We start from the raw sequence: 15310 nt of genomic DNA on the forward strand, positions 1-15310 counted from the left end.
ACAACAGTTAGTTGGACCAGTCCCAGCCTGGTCAGATGTGTACATGAACTGATGAAGCCTCTTGGATGAGAGGTGAAACGTCTTCCTAGACAAATAACCAAGTCCAGTTGCTTTTGACTGAAAGTGCTTTGGGGATAACGCTGACCTGGACAAATAAGAACATTTACAGGCGTCTAGCTATCATTTAAAATGTATGGCAGTGGGGTTTTGCATACATATTGCATTGATTCAGTGATCTAAATACTTATTATGTTAAGTTGGTAAATGAACTAGTACTTATACAGCACCTTTCTAGTCTTCTGTCCACTAAAGGCGCATTTCCACTTTTAGTTTTTACTTTTCACTTACTTTTTTTCCACACAGACATTCATACACTGATGCCACCTACCCTTCTTCTAAACTAATCATTCAAACCACATGCACAGCACAGGGAGCAATCTGGGGTTCAGTGTCTTGCCCAAGGACACTAAATTGACAAAGAGAAAATCTGTTTGGAGAATTGAGCCAAAGCATTTGCAAAATATTGCAAAAGAACCCAGTGCCATTTCACAGCGAGACAATTTTCAAATCTCGTAAACAGACAGCACAGTCTCATGTATGGCCAGCTGCCCGCTGTCCTTTGTTCTCTCCATCCCAGTGCAAACAGTGAGCCTCTGCTTCTTCGCTTTGTCCACAGATTCGATCCAGGAATCCGAATGAGATCATATTTGGATTGAATGATGGCTACTATGCTGCTGACTTTGATCATAAGGTACGACCTTTAGTCGTTTTTTTTAGAGCTTCTGCAACACAATGGCATACTCAGCCCTAACCTCATTAGCTTCAGACACTGTTTGCCCTCTGCACTGAAACACTAATGTGTGGCTATTGCAGGATCAGTCGGAGCGGAAGAAAAACAGTTTGCTTCAGGTCGACCAGAGTTCAGTCAGGAACTCCTACAGTGTTTTCTCTTTGCTCAGGTAAGATTCATGCCATGTATTCATTTCATTGTGACACATTTCATCTTTCATCTAATGTATTGTATTATTATGATACAGCAACCTTTTCTCTCCTGTGCAGTTGATTACAACTATCAACAAAGAATGCTTGAAAAGTATATTTGATTTATTTGAACCCTCAAATAGATCTTTATTTTTTTACCTCATGTGACTAGAGTGTGTTCAGATCCTTTGCTTAAGTAAAATTATAAATACCACACTTTGAAAATACTCCACTACAAGTAAAATGCCTTCATTCAAAACCTTACTTAAGTCAAATTATTTTCAGCAAAATGTATTTTAAAGTACTCAAAGTAAAAGTATGTGTAGTGCTGTAAAATGTTTTCCTATTATATCTGATGTTTCTGGTTTCATATTCCATCAGATCCAAGAGGGCTGTTAAAGACTTTATTTTGCTAAAAAAAAGCAGAATTTTCTCAACACATGAAGGAACACTTTATCCCTCAGTTTATCAAAAGCATTCAACACCAGTACATTTGGAGATACATGGTTTTCACTGGACAGGAAGGGGAGGGACAACATCTGAAAAGCAGCTAAAACATGTCAGATAAATGTAGATAAAGGTAGCATTAAATGGAAATACTTCAGTAAAATGCAAGTAGCTTGAATTTGTTCATAAGTACACTACTTTATCCACTTAGTTACATTTACTGTCGCATATTTGTTTTTTGCCATTTGTATTCCAGCAGATGGTGCTACAGGAAAGGTGACATTTTGAACCATTATCAGGGCTGCTCCTCTGGCCTCCAAAGTGATTTCAAGACACAAAGCCTGTTGTCTCCACTCTTATTTATTTGACATGATGGGACAAATGTATAGAATATTTGAAGCAGCCTATCCTAATGAAGGCACCGTGTCGTTAGGCCAGAGTCAGACTTGGGATTGCGATTAAAATTAAAGTGACTGTTGAGTGTAAAAAAAAATACAAATGTGCACCACGAGAAGGAGACAGAGATTTGCTGAGAAAGCTGCTTGTTAGAAGGAGAGCCCTGGTGGAGTAATTAAGATCAGACGACACAAGGCACTGCTGACATCTGTTGACAAACATGGCCTTGTTGTTCCACATTTCCATTTAAATGTGGTAGAACGTAAACACTATTTTTCAGCATCTGTAGGGCTTCCCCAGAGGGAAACACTGTGATCATGGTCCTGTCACTTAACAACCTAGTTACACCCAGTTTTAACTAAGTACATGCAGAAGTGGAAAGCTGGACTTTGACGTTTCTAAAATAAGATAATGATACTGTCATTATGAGCATTATGAAGGCTTCCACTTATACTATCCAATTCTAAGAATTAAATAGATGTGTCACAAGGCTTTGCACTATCACAAAAAAAGAGCTATGGCAAAGCTGGCAGAGCCTAAAAAGTGCTCCCTCACCTCCAAGTGGTTTATGTTTATACGAGAGGGTACCATTGCCTCCCCAGCAGCATGCAGGAGAAAAGAAAAAACGCGTTTGAATCATAACTTTTATGACCTCTGCTCTTGCTTCTTTTATTATTGCAGCTTTCTCCCACATCCTCTTCTTCTATTCGTACCCAGTGGGACTCTGCGGAGTTTAACACAGTTACATTGATCCCCCCCTTCCCACACACTGGCCTGCCTGCAGCTCCTCACCCCTGTCAGAGTTTTTCTTCGGCTCGGTGCACTCATATGCACATAGTTTATGATTATGTACCGTAGAATGATTCATCAGATACTGTACACTCCAACAGGGATTATCCTCCCACCCCCCATGGTATATAAGCACATATACCACTCAGTTTCTGACCCGCACAGGTCTGCCTATTTCAAAGTGCATTAACTTTCTGAAGCATTTAGGTGGAGTCTGCTCATGGAGCCGTGCTTCGTGTTGAAATTTCTGCTAGTGACATCGGCTCACCTATGTAGGTTTCGATATATAGTTGGAGTAATAATATATAGCAGCCAAGTTTATGTACAGCTGATGTTGCACCATGCATTGACTTTTATACCATGTAATCAGTTGAAAAGTAGTGTTCTCTTTTTGTCATCTACTTTTTATTGTGCCTCCTTCAGAGGATACTGAGTCAATATCTTTTCTTGATGCATGTCCACAGGGGACACCCACAGTGCCAGTACTCACCCCCATCTCTTCCCCACTCTGCCATGATCCAGTGCAAAGTGTGTTTCTCAGTGCAAATTGTCTTTCTCAGAGCAGTTCCCTTAAAGGAAAAGGATGAAAGCTGCTTCGCTAAGAACACACTGTTCTTGATTAATGATGGCAATTTGTCAGCAGATTCACAGTCTGCTTTTCAGCCTTGCTCCGGTTGACAAGACCCATCGTCTGTGTGAGTAACATGGTGATGTGGGCTATCAAACACAACACTTCTCAGAGGGAGAGATGAAGAGGTAGAGTACAGGTCATCAATCAGCAAAGTCTTGTCTCTTGCCTTCCTGACTGAGTTAGTGGCTGAGCCACATCCTACATAATGTGCTGGGCCCATGTCAAGATATAAAGAAAGTCAAGGACACAGTGACGAAGATAGTCTGGCTGTTCAACAAAGTGTTTTTTAGTAGAAACTATGAATACAGGTTCAGATGTTCCTCAACCTCTCAAGTACCCTCCACTGTCATAACAGAGAAAGGTTTGATGTTCGAGCAGGCCTCTTTTGACAGGAACTTGGGGAACTTCCCCCAGAGAAACTCACTGTGTTTTGACAGCAGGGGAGCGGGTTTAAATTAAGTTCTATGGCCATTTTACCTCACATAAAGTTCTTGTTCAGGGGCTAGTACTTTCTGAAAGTACAGGAACTTTTAGGGTGGGGTAAGCAGGGATGACCTTCGCTGATTGGTCAAACCCACAGCAGGGCTGCTCCAGCTCAGGTGAGCTTCATTCATATAATGATGAAGTACTCAAGTAGCGATTAGGGACAAGTGAAGAACATTTCTCTAAAGTTAGGCTTTGCTGTCGACTTCCTCATTTTTAAATAAAACAACAAAGAAACAAGGAGAGAGATCTACTGGCAGCAGAGACTTGTGTGTTGAGCTCGAGCGAGCAAGAGAAATGGCAGGGAACAGAGCTGTGACTGAGAGAAATAAAGTTTAATTTTCTGATTGTTTTATAGCTATCTTTTATCTTTTTAAACCATAAATTACCATCAAACACTCAACAGATAATTTATTGTGGAGATAGACGCTTTAAGTTTCATTTCCCCCCTCTGCATTATTCAGTCTTTACATCTGAGGTGCAGCAGTAAATACTGTGTCGCAGTGAGATAAAAACTAAGATTTATTTTTTTCCAGTGTTTTTTTAGATGAAACAGGCAGGCACACAAACACTAAACAGCAGAATCCGGAGCTTGTTTACCTGAGACAACGAGCAGACCTCACCCTGTCATGTTGCTTTTTCATTGGTCAGCGGACTTATTTACATATTCTTAATGGGTCTTCAGACACAGACAACAGAGGGCTGAAAAAGTAGTCCTAGGATGATAATTAACCCGTACTTCATAATGAAAACGCAGCTGGAGAGGAAGACCTGATAGCACTGATGGTCGAATACTTAGACTCAGGGCGCACTCACACTGTCCTCCCGGACCGAGACCCGGACTTTAGGGTACTTGTCCCCCCTCCCTCTCCCCCCAGCGCCCCAGCCCCGTTTGTACTCACACTGCCTGGGCCTCGGCCAATGCTTCTTGCTGTCCATACGCCATCACGCCGTAACACGTCACACGCATGGATCGCGTGTGTGTGGCTTTGTTTACAAATCTTTCCATAGACCTCGGCGTTTTTGTGCGTCTTGTCGACTGTTTTTGAATATTTTCATCCGACCAAATCTGCAGTAAACACTCCACCTCCGCACCACACCAACGTGAACCTTTCACCGCCATTGTTGTTGTTGTTAAATGTCCGCGCATGGTCCGTCCTTCTATTTACATGTCCGAACAGGCGGACATAACGCTACTGCCGTAGGGCTCGTGCTCGCGCTCGTACACGTGCGCACACTCATGCTCGTACATGTGCAAACGGCTCCGCTAAAGCCCACCTCTTTCAAGCGGGCCTTGGCGGCCCAGCTGGCCCCCGTTGAGCGCGGAGCGGGTGCGCTCACACTACTTAAAGGTACTAGGCTTTAGCTGAAAAACCGGTTTTGGCCGCGGCCAAAAGGACAGTGTGATCACGCTCTCAGTGCCTTCACTGAGCTGCATATTTAACTAGTTGAATATTAACATAGAAGAGAGGCAGAAAGAGTGATAGAGTTGTTTACTCATCTGGTTTAAAATATAAAATGCTTATAGGCCATCTTTTATTGCCTTATATGCTCTTGAAAGTCACATTGAAGTGATATGTAAGAGGATGCACTTGAGTGGTCCCTCAGTTCTTACAGCTGTCACAGCTGTCTGAGGGCGCACTCACACTGTCCATCCGCACCGTGCCCAAGCACCTTTCACGGCTAAAGTCTAATTTGTTTGACCAGTGTAAGTGCAACCGTACCGTGCCTAGGAGCGGCATGCTTGCCGGCCACGGACCGTTTGGGAGAGATAGGCTTTTGTAAAGTACGTTTGCCAATGTACGAGCACGAGCGTGCACACGAGCACGAGGTCTGGAGTGTTTACTGCAGATATGGTCAGATAAAAATATTCAAAAACAGTTGGATAAGATGCACAAAAACTCTGAAGTTTATGGAAAGATTTGTAAACAAAGCAACGCATTGCGATGACGTCAATCAATGCGTGTGACGTGTTACGGCGTGATGACGTATAGGCCGCAAGAAGCATTCCGCCAAGGCTCAGGTAGTGTGAGTACAAATGGGCCTGGCCCGCGGGGGGAGAGGGAGGGGGTGACAAGTAACCTAAAGCATGGGGCACGGTACGGATGGACAGTGTGAGTGCGCCCTGAATGCACTTTAAGATGTTAAATGGTGTTTATAATGACAACAAAACCACTGTTGATGCAGAAAGTTGAAGTTTCATGTCTATTGTAACAGTGGCCCATGTGTCACATGGTAAACATCATTCTTGGGACACAACATTCACATTTCAACACTGTGACATTGCAGATTAAACCTGTCTCAAACTCCCGAAGCCCCCATGATCAGAGCCATGTGTTTCCTGATTTACTTTTGTATGCTCCTATGTGGAGTATGCATGCATACTGTACGTATGTGTCAACAGAAGGAGTGCACAGTGATAGTGAAGCTCTGTTGGGGGTCCCTCTTGCCCCGAAGCTGCTGAGGTGCTAATGCTTTCCTGCAGACAGCCCATCAGGTCCACTCGCCTGGTGGTTGGAGACTGTTGCCACAGATCTCAAAGACCTCAGCTATTGGATGTTGTTATCATCCTGCGTTAACCAGGCAGCTGGATCTGAGTCTGCGGTTGACCCTGGGGTCTCACCCAGCAGCAACCAGACTACAGAAACAAACCAACCAACCTCCTGAGCCTTTAATCACCGTTTGGATATATGGACGTGGATGCTCTTGTTTTCATTTCACACCTCTGGAGTCAGACTTCAAATCCAACCCCATATACACGAGTTAAGAGGAGGTTTAAGGTTGTTTTTCTTTAGTTTAGGCAGTGGGCCTGCAACATCTAGTATTTGCCCAACTGCCCACATTTTTTCAAAAGGAGATTACAGTACATTCTCTCAAGGTTTAGACCTCAGACATTTTTTCCAGCTTGTCTGTATCAATGTGCGAAACTTGTACTATCATGTCTTTCTACTCCAGTTATTTTTCTCTTGTTCTCTCCAATAAACTCTTCATTACTGCCACCTCGAAAATGTGTATACCCAAACTGAAAACTGTCTTTTACCTTTTTCGCACCAATGACCAGGATTGGACCAGGGTTATCTGACCCAGGTTCCACCCTTCTGTTGTCAAACCAGGCAAGTCAACATGGTTTAACATAACACCTAGTACTTGACCCTGGTAGTGTGCCATTCACATTAAAATTGACCATTGTCCGATCCACTTCTTGACTTGGGTTGCGAAGCCCAATTGGTCAACGTGGGTTAACCATTTCAAACAGAAAATAAACCCTGGTTCAGCCCTGGTTCAGCCCTCTGGGCAGGAAGGGTATTTGTGTTTTCTGGCTACCCAAACAAAAGTAGGCTTTGACCAATGGAAATTTAAATTAGATTTTTGTTCATAAAACCCAATTTGTATCTAGCTTTTTCATTGTGTATTATATGTATTATTCCACCAGACAGCTTAAGTAACCGTGACTAACATTTTGAGATTTTTAGTGTAAGACAAGGACAAGGAGCTTATTCTCAGGACTCTGTATCCAAACTTCTATTATTTTACGCAATGTGTGACCCATTTTTCACCCTTTTGGGACCAAAAATATCTTTTCTTAAGATCTCTTTGGCTTCCTTGCATCTCTGTACTAGTTGTCATGTAAACATGGCTTATAGCAACTCCACACATCCCCACAAAAACATCAGCCTGAAGGAATAGAGCCAGCATATGCAGGCTGGCTAAAGAAACTCTCTTATCTTCCATTCCGTGAAAAAGGAGACAATAGTGAAGTGAGGGGAATAACAAGTGGTTAAATGTGTTGACATTCTTTGGAAATGAGATACAGGTAGAATTTAGAAGTTTTGTTTGTTGTGATTTTCCTATTCTGGCACAGTTTGTTTTGCCCGTGGCGGAGGTGTGATAGAGGAACATTATGCTCAATTTGTTGTCACAAAATATGCATCTCTTAATCGGCGAGTCTGTTCACCCTGTGGTGTTTAAAAAATGGTTGCTAGAAATGAATTCAGTACAGTCATTGGTTCTTGGGCTAGTTTCTTCTCAACCAGGTTTGTTTGACAAGTGCATTGGACACACTTGCATATGATTAAGAGCATGAAGACTGGCCAGGCCACACGATATTCAATACATATAAAATACTGCTTTGGTAAGGGGAAGCAGCCATTGTATTTGTCTGAGTTTGAACCAGTTGATTAATTCCCCTGATTTTTGATATGAGGGCACAATGTGTGCACTATTGCCTGGCTGGTTTGCTTGATCCTATCTGTTGCCTCCTTCCTCTTTCACACACAAACTGCCCACAAAGAAGAAAGACTGAAAGGTTTGACCAACTTTTCTCTGTTGCATCGTGATGTCAGCATCTCAACACTGAAACCTTCCAGTTCAGGAAACAGTACTTCATAAGGCCTAGTTGATGTTTCCCCCTTAGCTTCTTTCAGCGGAACAAGAGCGTAATCTCTGGTGTCTTCCTCAGATGCCAGGCCTTTCTCTGGTTTGTCTTTGTGAGCCAGATGACACATCTGCATTTGCTGATTCTTTCTCAGCCGTGATTGCAAAATTGCAGATGCTGGACCACAACACAGCGTGTAAACTGTGGCAAATATTTATTTCAAGATAATCAGTAAAGGTAAATGAACATAAAACAGGAGACCTGGGTCTGAGAGGCTGCCAGGCGTTCTGCCCTCCAACTGCACTGGACAGACTTTTAAGAAAAGACAGCTTAAACCATTTACATTGACTGGATTTAACATTTTAGCTTTGTATTTTTGCTAAACCTAAAAGCCCCTATTAAAGAAATCTACAAGATGCCTTCTGTTTATCAAATGATCTGGTGGTTTCAAAAGCACAAGTTTCATCTGACACCCCTGCAGGATCTAGTGCCACAGTCAAAGGAGAACATGTTATTGTTTTTCTGATGATTATCTGCATCAAGGGTTGAGTGCACAGGCTCAGCCATAACTTCCTGCAAATCCCCCGTGGCAGTTGTAAGTTACCTTGAATGCCTCGGAAAAGGAAAGTTGTCACACCTCGTGAGAAGGCGTTTTCTGGACAGTTGCCCAGCAATTAAACTGTTGCCCCAATGCGGGTGTAGGGTGGGAACCTCCCTGTCCTCTGCTGGTTCATAGTGTGATAGAGCCTGATGGGCAGGTGTTAAGCCAAGACTCAGTGAATGATAAGGGGGCAGACATGCGTGAAAAGGAGAGAGGAGATAACTGTTCTGACCCGGGGGAAAAGACCATATCAGTAATCAACTAAACAGATGAAGCTGTCAAAACAGATTAGCCCTGATGTCCCAAAGGACTATCTCCAACTGCTATCTCCATCACCTGAGACAGATTAAAAAAGAAAATATGCAGTAATTTTCCTGTAGGACTCCTCCCCAAAACTCTATTTACATCATGAAAACATTTTTTCCTGCGTTGGTTGCCAGTAAGACACAATAATAATCAGAGGTGACTGTGTGAGTTTCCTAACAAAAAAGCCCCATAGGATTTGGAAAATGACCCCACCAGGCTGGAAGCCTGTTTAAAAGAACCTCTTACACTAAACCCACTCGAGGCAATTTCTTTAAGACTCAAAGAAAGTGCATAGCTAAGGAAAACCCTATTCACATCACCCTCATGACCCAAACAGCAGGGTTAGGGCTAGCAGAGAGAGAGAGAAACTTGCTAACAAGAGCTATTTGGGTTCCAGATAGTTGAGCCAGTATGTATTAACATTACTTAGGAATCCAGCTCTATGGCACATAAATGTCATTGAGACATTTAGCAAGAAGTGCATGATCTAACACTTCTCTGACAGTATATTTAACTGCCAGTTTCCCCCTTTGTCTGTCCTCTGTAACTCATTCTCACCATGTGGGATTGTTGTCTGTAGCTGTCCCTTGGGTTGTTCTCTGAACTTGAAGAAAACATTTGGAAGTTAGTTTCCCCTGTGATTGATAGTCTAAATGATGCACTGGCTTGTCATTTGTGTACTGAAGTTGCCGTTGCCTATTTCAGTGATGACAGTGACGTGGAATTTGGAAATAGGCCTCCATCTTTGTGGGTTCAATTAATTATTTTGCTTTTTGATGGTTGCCTTCGCTTCCCAGGACTGATGGGTTCAGGTCTATCGGACAACTTTTAAACTCATATTGCGGTCAGATTATTAGAGAACACTAGTGATTTTGCTTAGATATCTGTGGTTTGTGGTTTCTGAGAAATTGATCAGTCTGGTAAAATGAACTGTAGACTTTTATTATTTGGAATTTATATTGCCTTTGTCTGTTGTTTAATGTCAAAACTCATCATTAACTTTTATGTTCCAAGAGACTGAGCAGTGGGGCCAGAACATTGACGATCAACCCCAGTAAATCAGAAAAATAAACGAGGAGGGATAACAAACAAGCTGCACAATGAACCTTTCACATGGGGACAATCATGACTCTTACATTGTCACTGTAGACATCAAATCTAAATGAAATGGATTTCTGTCGTAGTCATAACACTGACACAGCCAGCTGATTTTGTGGCCTCTTGGAATGACAGTTTCAACATGCGGTTGTTCTTGTGGTCCAGTGTGTGGTTCCAGACAATGATCTGGATGGTGACTCTGTGTTCTCCTCTTCCTGCAGGCTTCACACAGCCCAGAGAGCCATCAAGCAGACCCAAGTGACTGTGCAGAAGATTGGGAAGGAGATCGAGGAAAAGCTGAGGACGACAGCAACCTGCACAGAGCGGGTGAGCGTAGTCACACATTCCAACTCCTCAGCAACTCACCTTTAAATCAGGGGCAGTATTTAGGCCCCTTATTGCTTGTTTTCATTAGCAGTCGGCATTGTTGTATCATCAGCTAATGTGATTGTAGAAATACACATTTTGAGAAGACGTGTACAGATGAGGTGCAGTTTGAGATTAAAGATTGTTCAGCAGGGAGCAGTAATTGCTGCGATCAGCAATAACAGGCCTATTGGCTTCTACACTCATAACAATCATCAGCAGACTAGTGTTAGCAATGAGATTTAAGAGCTTATAGCAACCAAATCCCCAGGTGTAATTTTAATGTAACGTAGTGTAAGATTGAATTATACCCTTTGGGCAGCTATTGTATATTTTACTTTGAAGGCTCAACTGAAAAGTGGGGAGAGCAATATCCTAGCTGCCTAAATGATAACGCTGTGACCAAAATCCACTGTTTATGTTTCCACCTCCTGTCATATCCTCAACTAGGAGGATCCACAGCAAAAGCAAGAAAGCGTATTTCACATTTTTGGAATTGGCAGCCACACAGCTGTGAAAACGTTGCCCTGATCTCAGGTCTGACATTGTGTTTATTGTAAACATTCACTTCAAAAGCACCCGTTTCTTCTGCAGTGACACTTTGGTGTTTTTATCCTCCAGGTAGGTTTGCCCTTTGAAAAAAAACCAGCTGGGATATTTTTGCATCCACCCACTGTTTCAAACCTATGGGAGAGTGTGTGTTGTGTATGTACATACCAGATTTAAAGGTTTTTAGTGTCTCTTTAGAGTGCCTCTTTAGACAGCTGTTACAGCTGTTGCTTTCCATCATGCTTTCATCGGCTTTTGATATGGCTCATTTTTTTGTTCCTTTCCCAAGACCTTCACCCTACCTATTAAAGTAGCTCTACTATAGCCTTTTCAAGCCTTCCTGCAAAAACATTGAGGCTCCATTCTTTTGCCACAAAGGATCCCTTTCAAAATCTTGTCTCTGATATTTCCCCCTCAGTGAAACATTCCTTGAAACCCTTTTCAGAGCTCACATCAGCTAATAAATCACATAATCCTCGTCCTCCACCTTTTCAGTTCAAAAACCCCAACAAGAGTGAGTGGAGCATTGTGTGGCTGTTCTAAGGGTTTCCCTCTTTGCCTTTGGAGAGCTCAGTACTATCCTTCTGTGCGCTTCACAGTGAGCGTGGATCAAAGGGGGACACAGTGGAGGCCACCAACCCCAGCGCATGGCCCTTTCACCCTCTCACCCACACTCTGCCATTAATCTGCATGGTTATAACATGCCCCCCACCCCCATGCCTTCTGCTTATTTACTCAGCTGACGCACTGCTGTTTGATGTTCAGTAGGAGTCAGACGAGCCCTGGTGGTCGGTTACAGTCTCTCTCTCACACACACACACACACACACACACACATACACACACACACACACACACACACACACACACACACACACACACACACACACTGACATGGCTCTGACCCACTTGTCAACTATGTCGCCCAGTGAAAGTGTAGGAGGCTCATGGTTCGTGCCAAAGCCAGTGGTGGTTAACATGCAAGCATCAGGGAGCGACACATTGAAGGGATGGAGGTTCTATCAGTCTTCTCTCTCGCTGCGACTGATAGCCCTCTCTGTTTTCGCTACAAAGCCCTCAGAAGTCTTCAACATGAAGCGTATCTGTGTTTCCTCTGATCCAGTTCATGATGACTATCTAAGTGTATGTGTGTGTGTGTGATACATCAGTCCCTGCTTGCAAACTACAGAATGAATAACAGGGCTGATCTCTGTTATCCTGCCAGAAAGCTCTCTCCCTCTCAACTCATCATTATCTGTGTCATTCTCTGTTCAATCCCCATGTGCAATTCTTTGTCATTATCCACATAGTCCCCAGACGCCACCTCTTAAATCGCTCTTTGCGTGTTTTGAATTTGCCCTATCTGTACTTTCCAAGTTATCATTTTTCATTGTATATTTCTGTTAACCTCCAACTCCACATCCATCAGTCCATGAATCCCTCGTGCTGTTCCTCGTTAGATGGTTAGCCCACTGCAGGCTCCCCCTCTCTACCAGATAGAGACATGAAGCTCGATGAAGGGACACCCTATAGAGAGGGCAAATGTTGACTAATGACTACACTCTGATGCTGATGCTGGTCAGGGAGCATGTGGTGAGAGAGACGCCAGCCGAGAGTTGTGGGTACAGAGATAAAGACAGACACTCATCTGGAGTTGATGGATTTTATCGCGGTCTCTCACTCGGGTTTATGTGCTTCCACACATTTGCCTATGCACTGTTTCTCTGTGTGTGGGGCGTTAGTCTTAGTAGTAGGAATCCGATATGGATAAGAGACATTTTTGTGAGAATTACTTCTAATGAGATTTGTACATGATGATACATTCAGACTGCTTAACCACTGTTCCTACCTTAACCGCAGTAAATGTAACATTTTCGATGCTGACTTTATTGAATCTACTAGTTGAAGACTGGAGAGAGTTTGTGTGTATTTACTTGGACTATCATATTCTCATACATGTTGGCTCTTTTTGATAAACCAGTGTGGCTGTCAGTGAAGTTATGTACTGAGACACCTGTTCTCATCGCAACATCTAAGACCTCATTTCCACGAAAATACCAACTGGCTTTGCACAGTTGAATGTGTATGTTCCTCTCCTTCCATTTGTGGACTGCAGGCTCCGTGCTGGCCACCAAAATACCACATAGGAAAATGAAAATACCAAATAGTCGCGCTTCTGCTTGTGCTAGTCACTGTGCCTCGTTACTGAACCTTTTCACTTGTAACACTGGTCTCAGGGCTCAGTGAGATGTTCTGAATAGCCAAGTCCTTAAATTTTCTTGTTATTAGTTGACAGTGGATTCTGGATTATTGACGGTGAGAATTAGCTCAGTAGATGTGCATTAAAATAATGTGACATGGGAACATAGCTTGTTTTTCGGGGAGCTAGTAGGAAATTAGGGGTCCTTAGAATAAGAATTCATTAGTAATAACCATTTAACATTTCTGTGACCCATATTAACCTTCTCTCCTGATCATTCTCTTCTGTTTGCAGAAAAAAGAGCGAGAGTGTATGCAGCTGCGTATAGCCGTGCTGCGAAGTGAACTGCAGCGGCAGAGGAAGGCTCTTGGCAGAGAGATAGACGTGCGGCAGAAAGAGAGGGCACAGCTTCAGAAGAAAGGTAAAGCAAATGACTGCCCATACAACACGTGATCGATGTGCCTGTTTAGCACCAAACTACAAGTTTTATTCTTGTACAAGTCCATTTACCATGTGTAAAGGGATCACACCAGCCACCAAATGCCAAACCAGTGTCCCTGTCTAATAGAGAATAGAGGATGTTGTTATGACACAGATTGACTTTCATGTTGTCTACAAAAAGCACAGGCCTTGCCGGGATAGTTTTCGATTTAAGTTTTAGTTAGAAAGATACGGCAAATTCCTTTCAATTCAGCTTATTGAAATAAATAAATTCAACTGATTTCTTTATTATACCCTTTGTAATATTTTCAGTTCCATCTCTCTACAGTTAATTCAAGTACCCTTACCTAAAATGAATATCATCAGTTAATTAAAATAATTATTTGGTTAATTTTTCCATGTTTGACTTCTTATTTTGTCAGCAGTTATGGAAAAGGCAAGTTAAAGACTTCATTGGATGATGGATTCTGACAGCACATATCAAATTCAGTTATTGAAATACTGTTCATAATATGTCCTAACTGTGACTTTCAACTTGTGATTTTATTGAATGGAAAACTGCAATTTGAATCACATTGGTGAAGGTTTCAGTGCTGTCTTACAACAGCAGCAGAGTGTTGTCACATACAGGAAACTTGTGTCACGCTCCCAGCTCCAGGATTGGAGTCACTCAACACACGCGTATATGTACCCATAATGTACAGTGTATAGAGCCATTCCTGTGGTTTCTGCAGCCTGTGCCAGGCCAATAAAGCAACAGTGTTTGTGCAGTGGTGTCATTTATTTAACCCTGTGAAGTCTGTAGCTCCTGACTCTGATGTCAAAGAGCTGAGGCCAGTTTTATTGCTGCCTGGTACTTTTCATAGGGAAATAAAAAGGCAGTGTTAGTGAAGCTTGGGTTGACACATGTAAACACACATGCTACAAAGGTATGCATACTAGTGGTGTCATGATTCTTCTAGTCTTGCATTAACAGAGCTATCTTCACAGCACAGTGGACTTTAAAGGTCTGGCTACACAGGCTCATCATACTGGGATAGGGGGAAAGCAGCACTGCTTTGGCATTGTGTGCCCTCCCCGCACGTTCACCCCTATCGGAGTTGTTTTACTGCAGATGGAAACCCAACATTTCCTGATCTTGCTGCTTCACTATAAAAACTTTAAAAATATATCATGAAGACTTTTATTGTGAAAAATGTATGGGGAAGGAAATCCAGCGTTTGGCAGCCACTCTTTGACCACAAAGAAACAGCAGACACTGCAATATCAGAACAGGAACGTCTTTAGTCCTACATGTGAATTCAGGTACATTTTATGAAACTAAAATACAAAGACGGTCAAAATACACAGAACTACTATAAAGCCATAGCCACTGAAGAAACACCTCGATAGCCTTCTTGTATTGGGAATGCAAACCCCTTAATGCACTGGGCTCGAGCCGAGCCGAGCTTAGCTGACCGTTGTATGGAAAAAGGCCATATATATATATCGGCTCCTGTGTCATCAGCACTGGTGCTTTCTATTGGAGCCTTGTGTCAGCTTGCTCTTCCCTCTCAGCAGGGGCACCTCACTGAGCCACCAACCTGAGGAGAGGATCAGTAATGATGATGAGTATGATGCACATGCATCCAGACATTACAAACAGACT

The 15310-nt window shown here is 42.8% G+C and overlaps 1 protein-coding gene across 1 annotated transcript in view; it reads left to right on the top strand.

Moving 5' to 3' along the window:
* uvrag (UV radiation resistance associated gene) overlaps window positions 1-15310 on the top strand; it is a 99058-nt gene that overhangs the window by 11916 nt on the left and 71832 nt on the right. Inside the window, exons 5-8 of the mRNA XM_083926634.1 lie at window positions 677-751; window positions 874-959; window positions 10329-10434; window positions 13516-13642. Of these exons, the coding sequence (XP_083782760.1) occupies window positions 677-751; window positions 874-959; window positions 10329-10434; window positions 13516-13642 (394 nt within the window). The remainder of the gene's footprint in view (window positions 1-676; window positions 752-873; window positions 960-10328; window positions 10435-13515; window positions 13643-15310) is intronic.

The sequence above is a fragment of the Echiichthys vipera genome, assembly GCF_963691815.1.
Source record: "Echiichthys vipera genome assembly, chromosome: 14".
NCBI lineage: Eukaryota > Metazoa > Chordata > Actinopteri > Perciformes > Trachinidae > Echiichthys > Echiichthys vipera.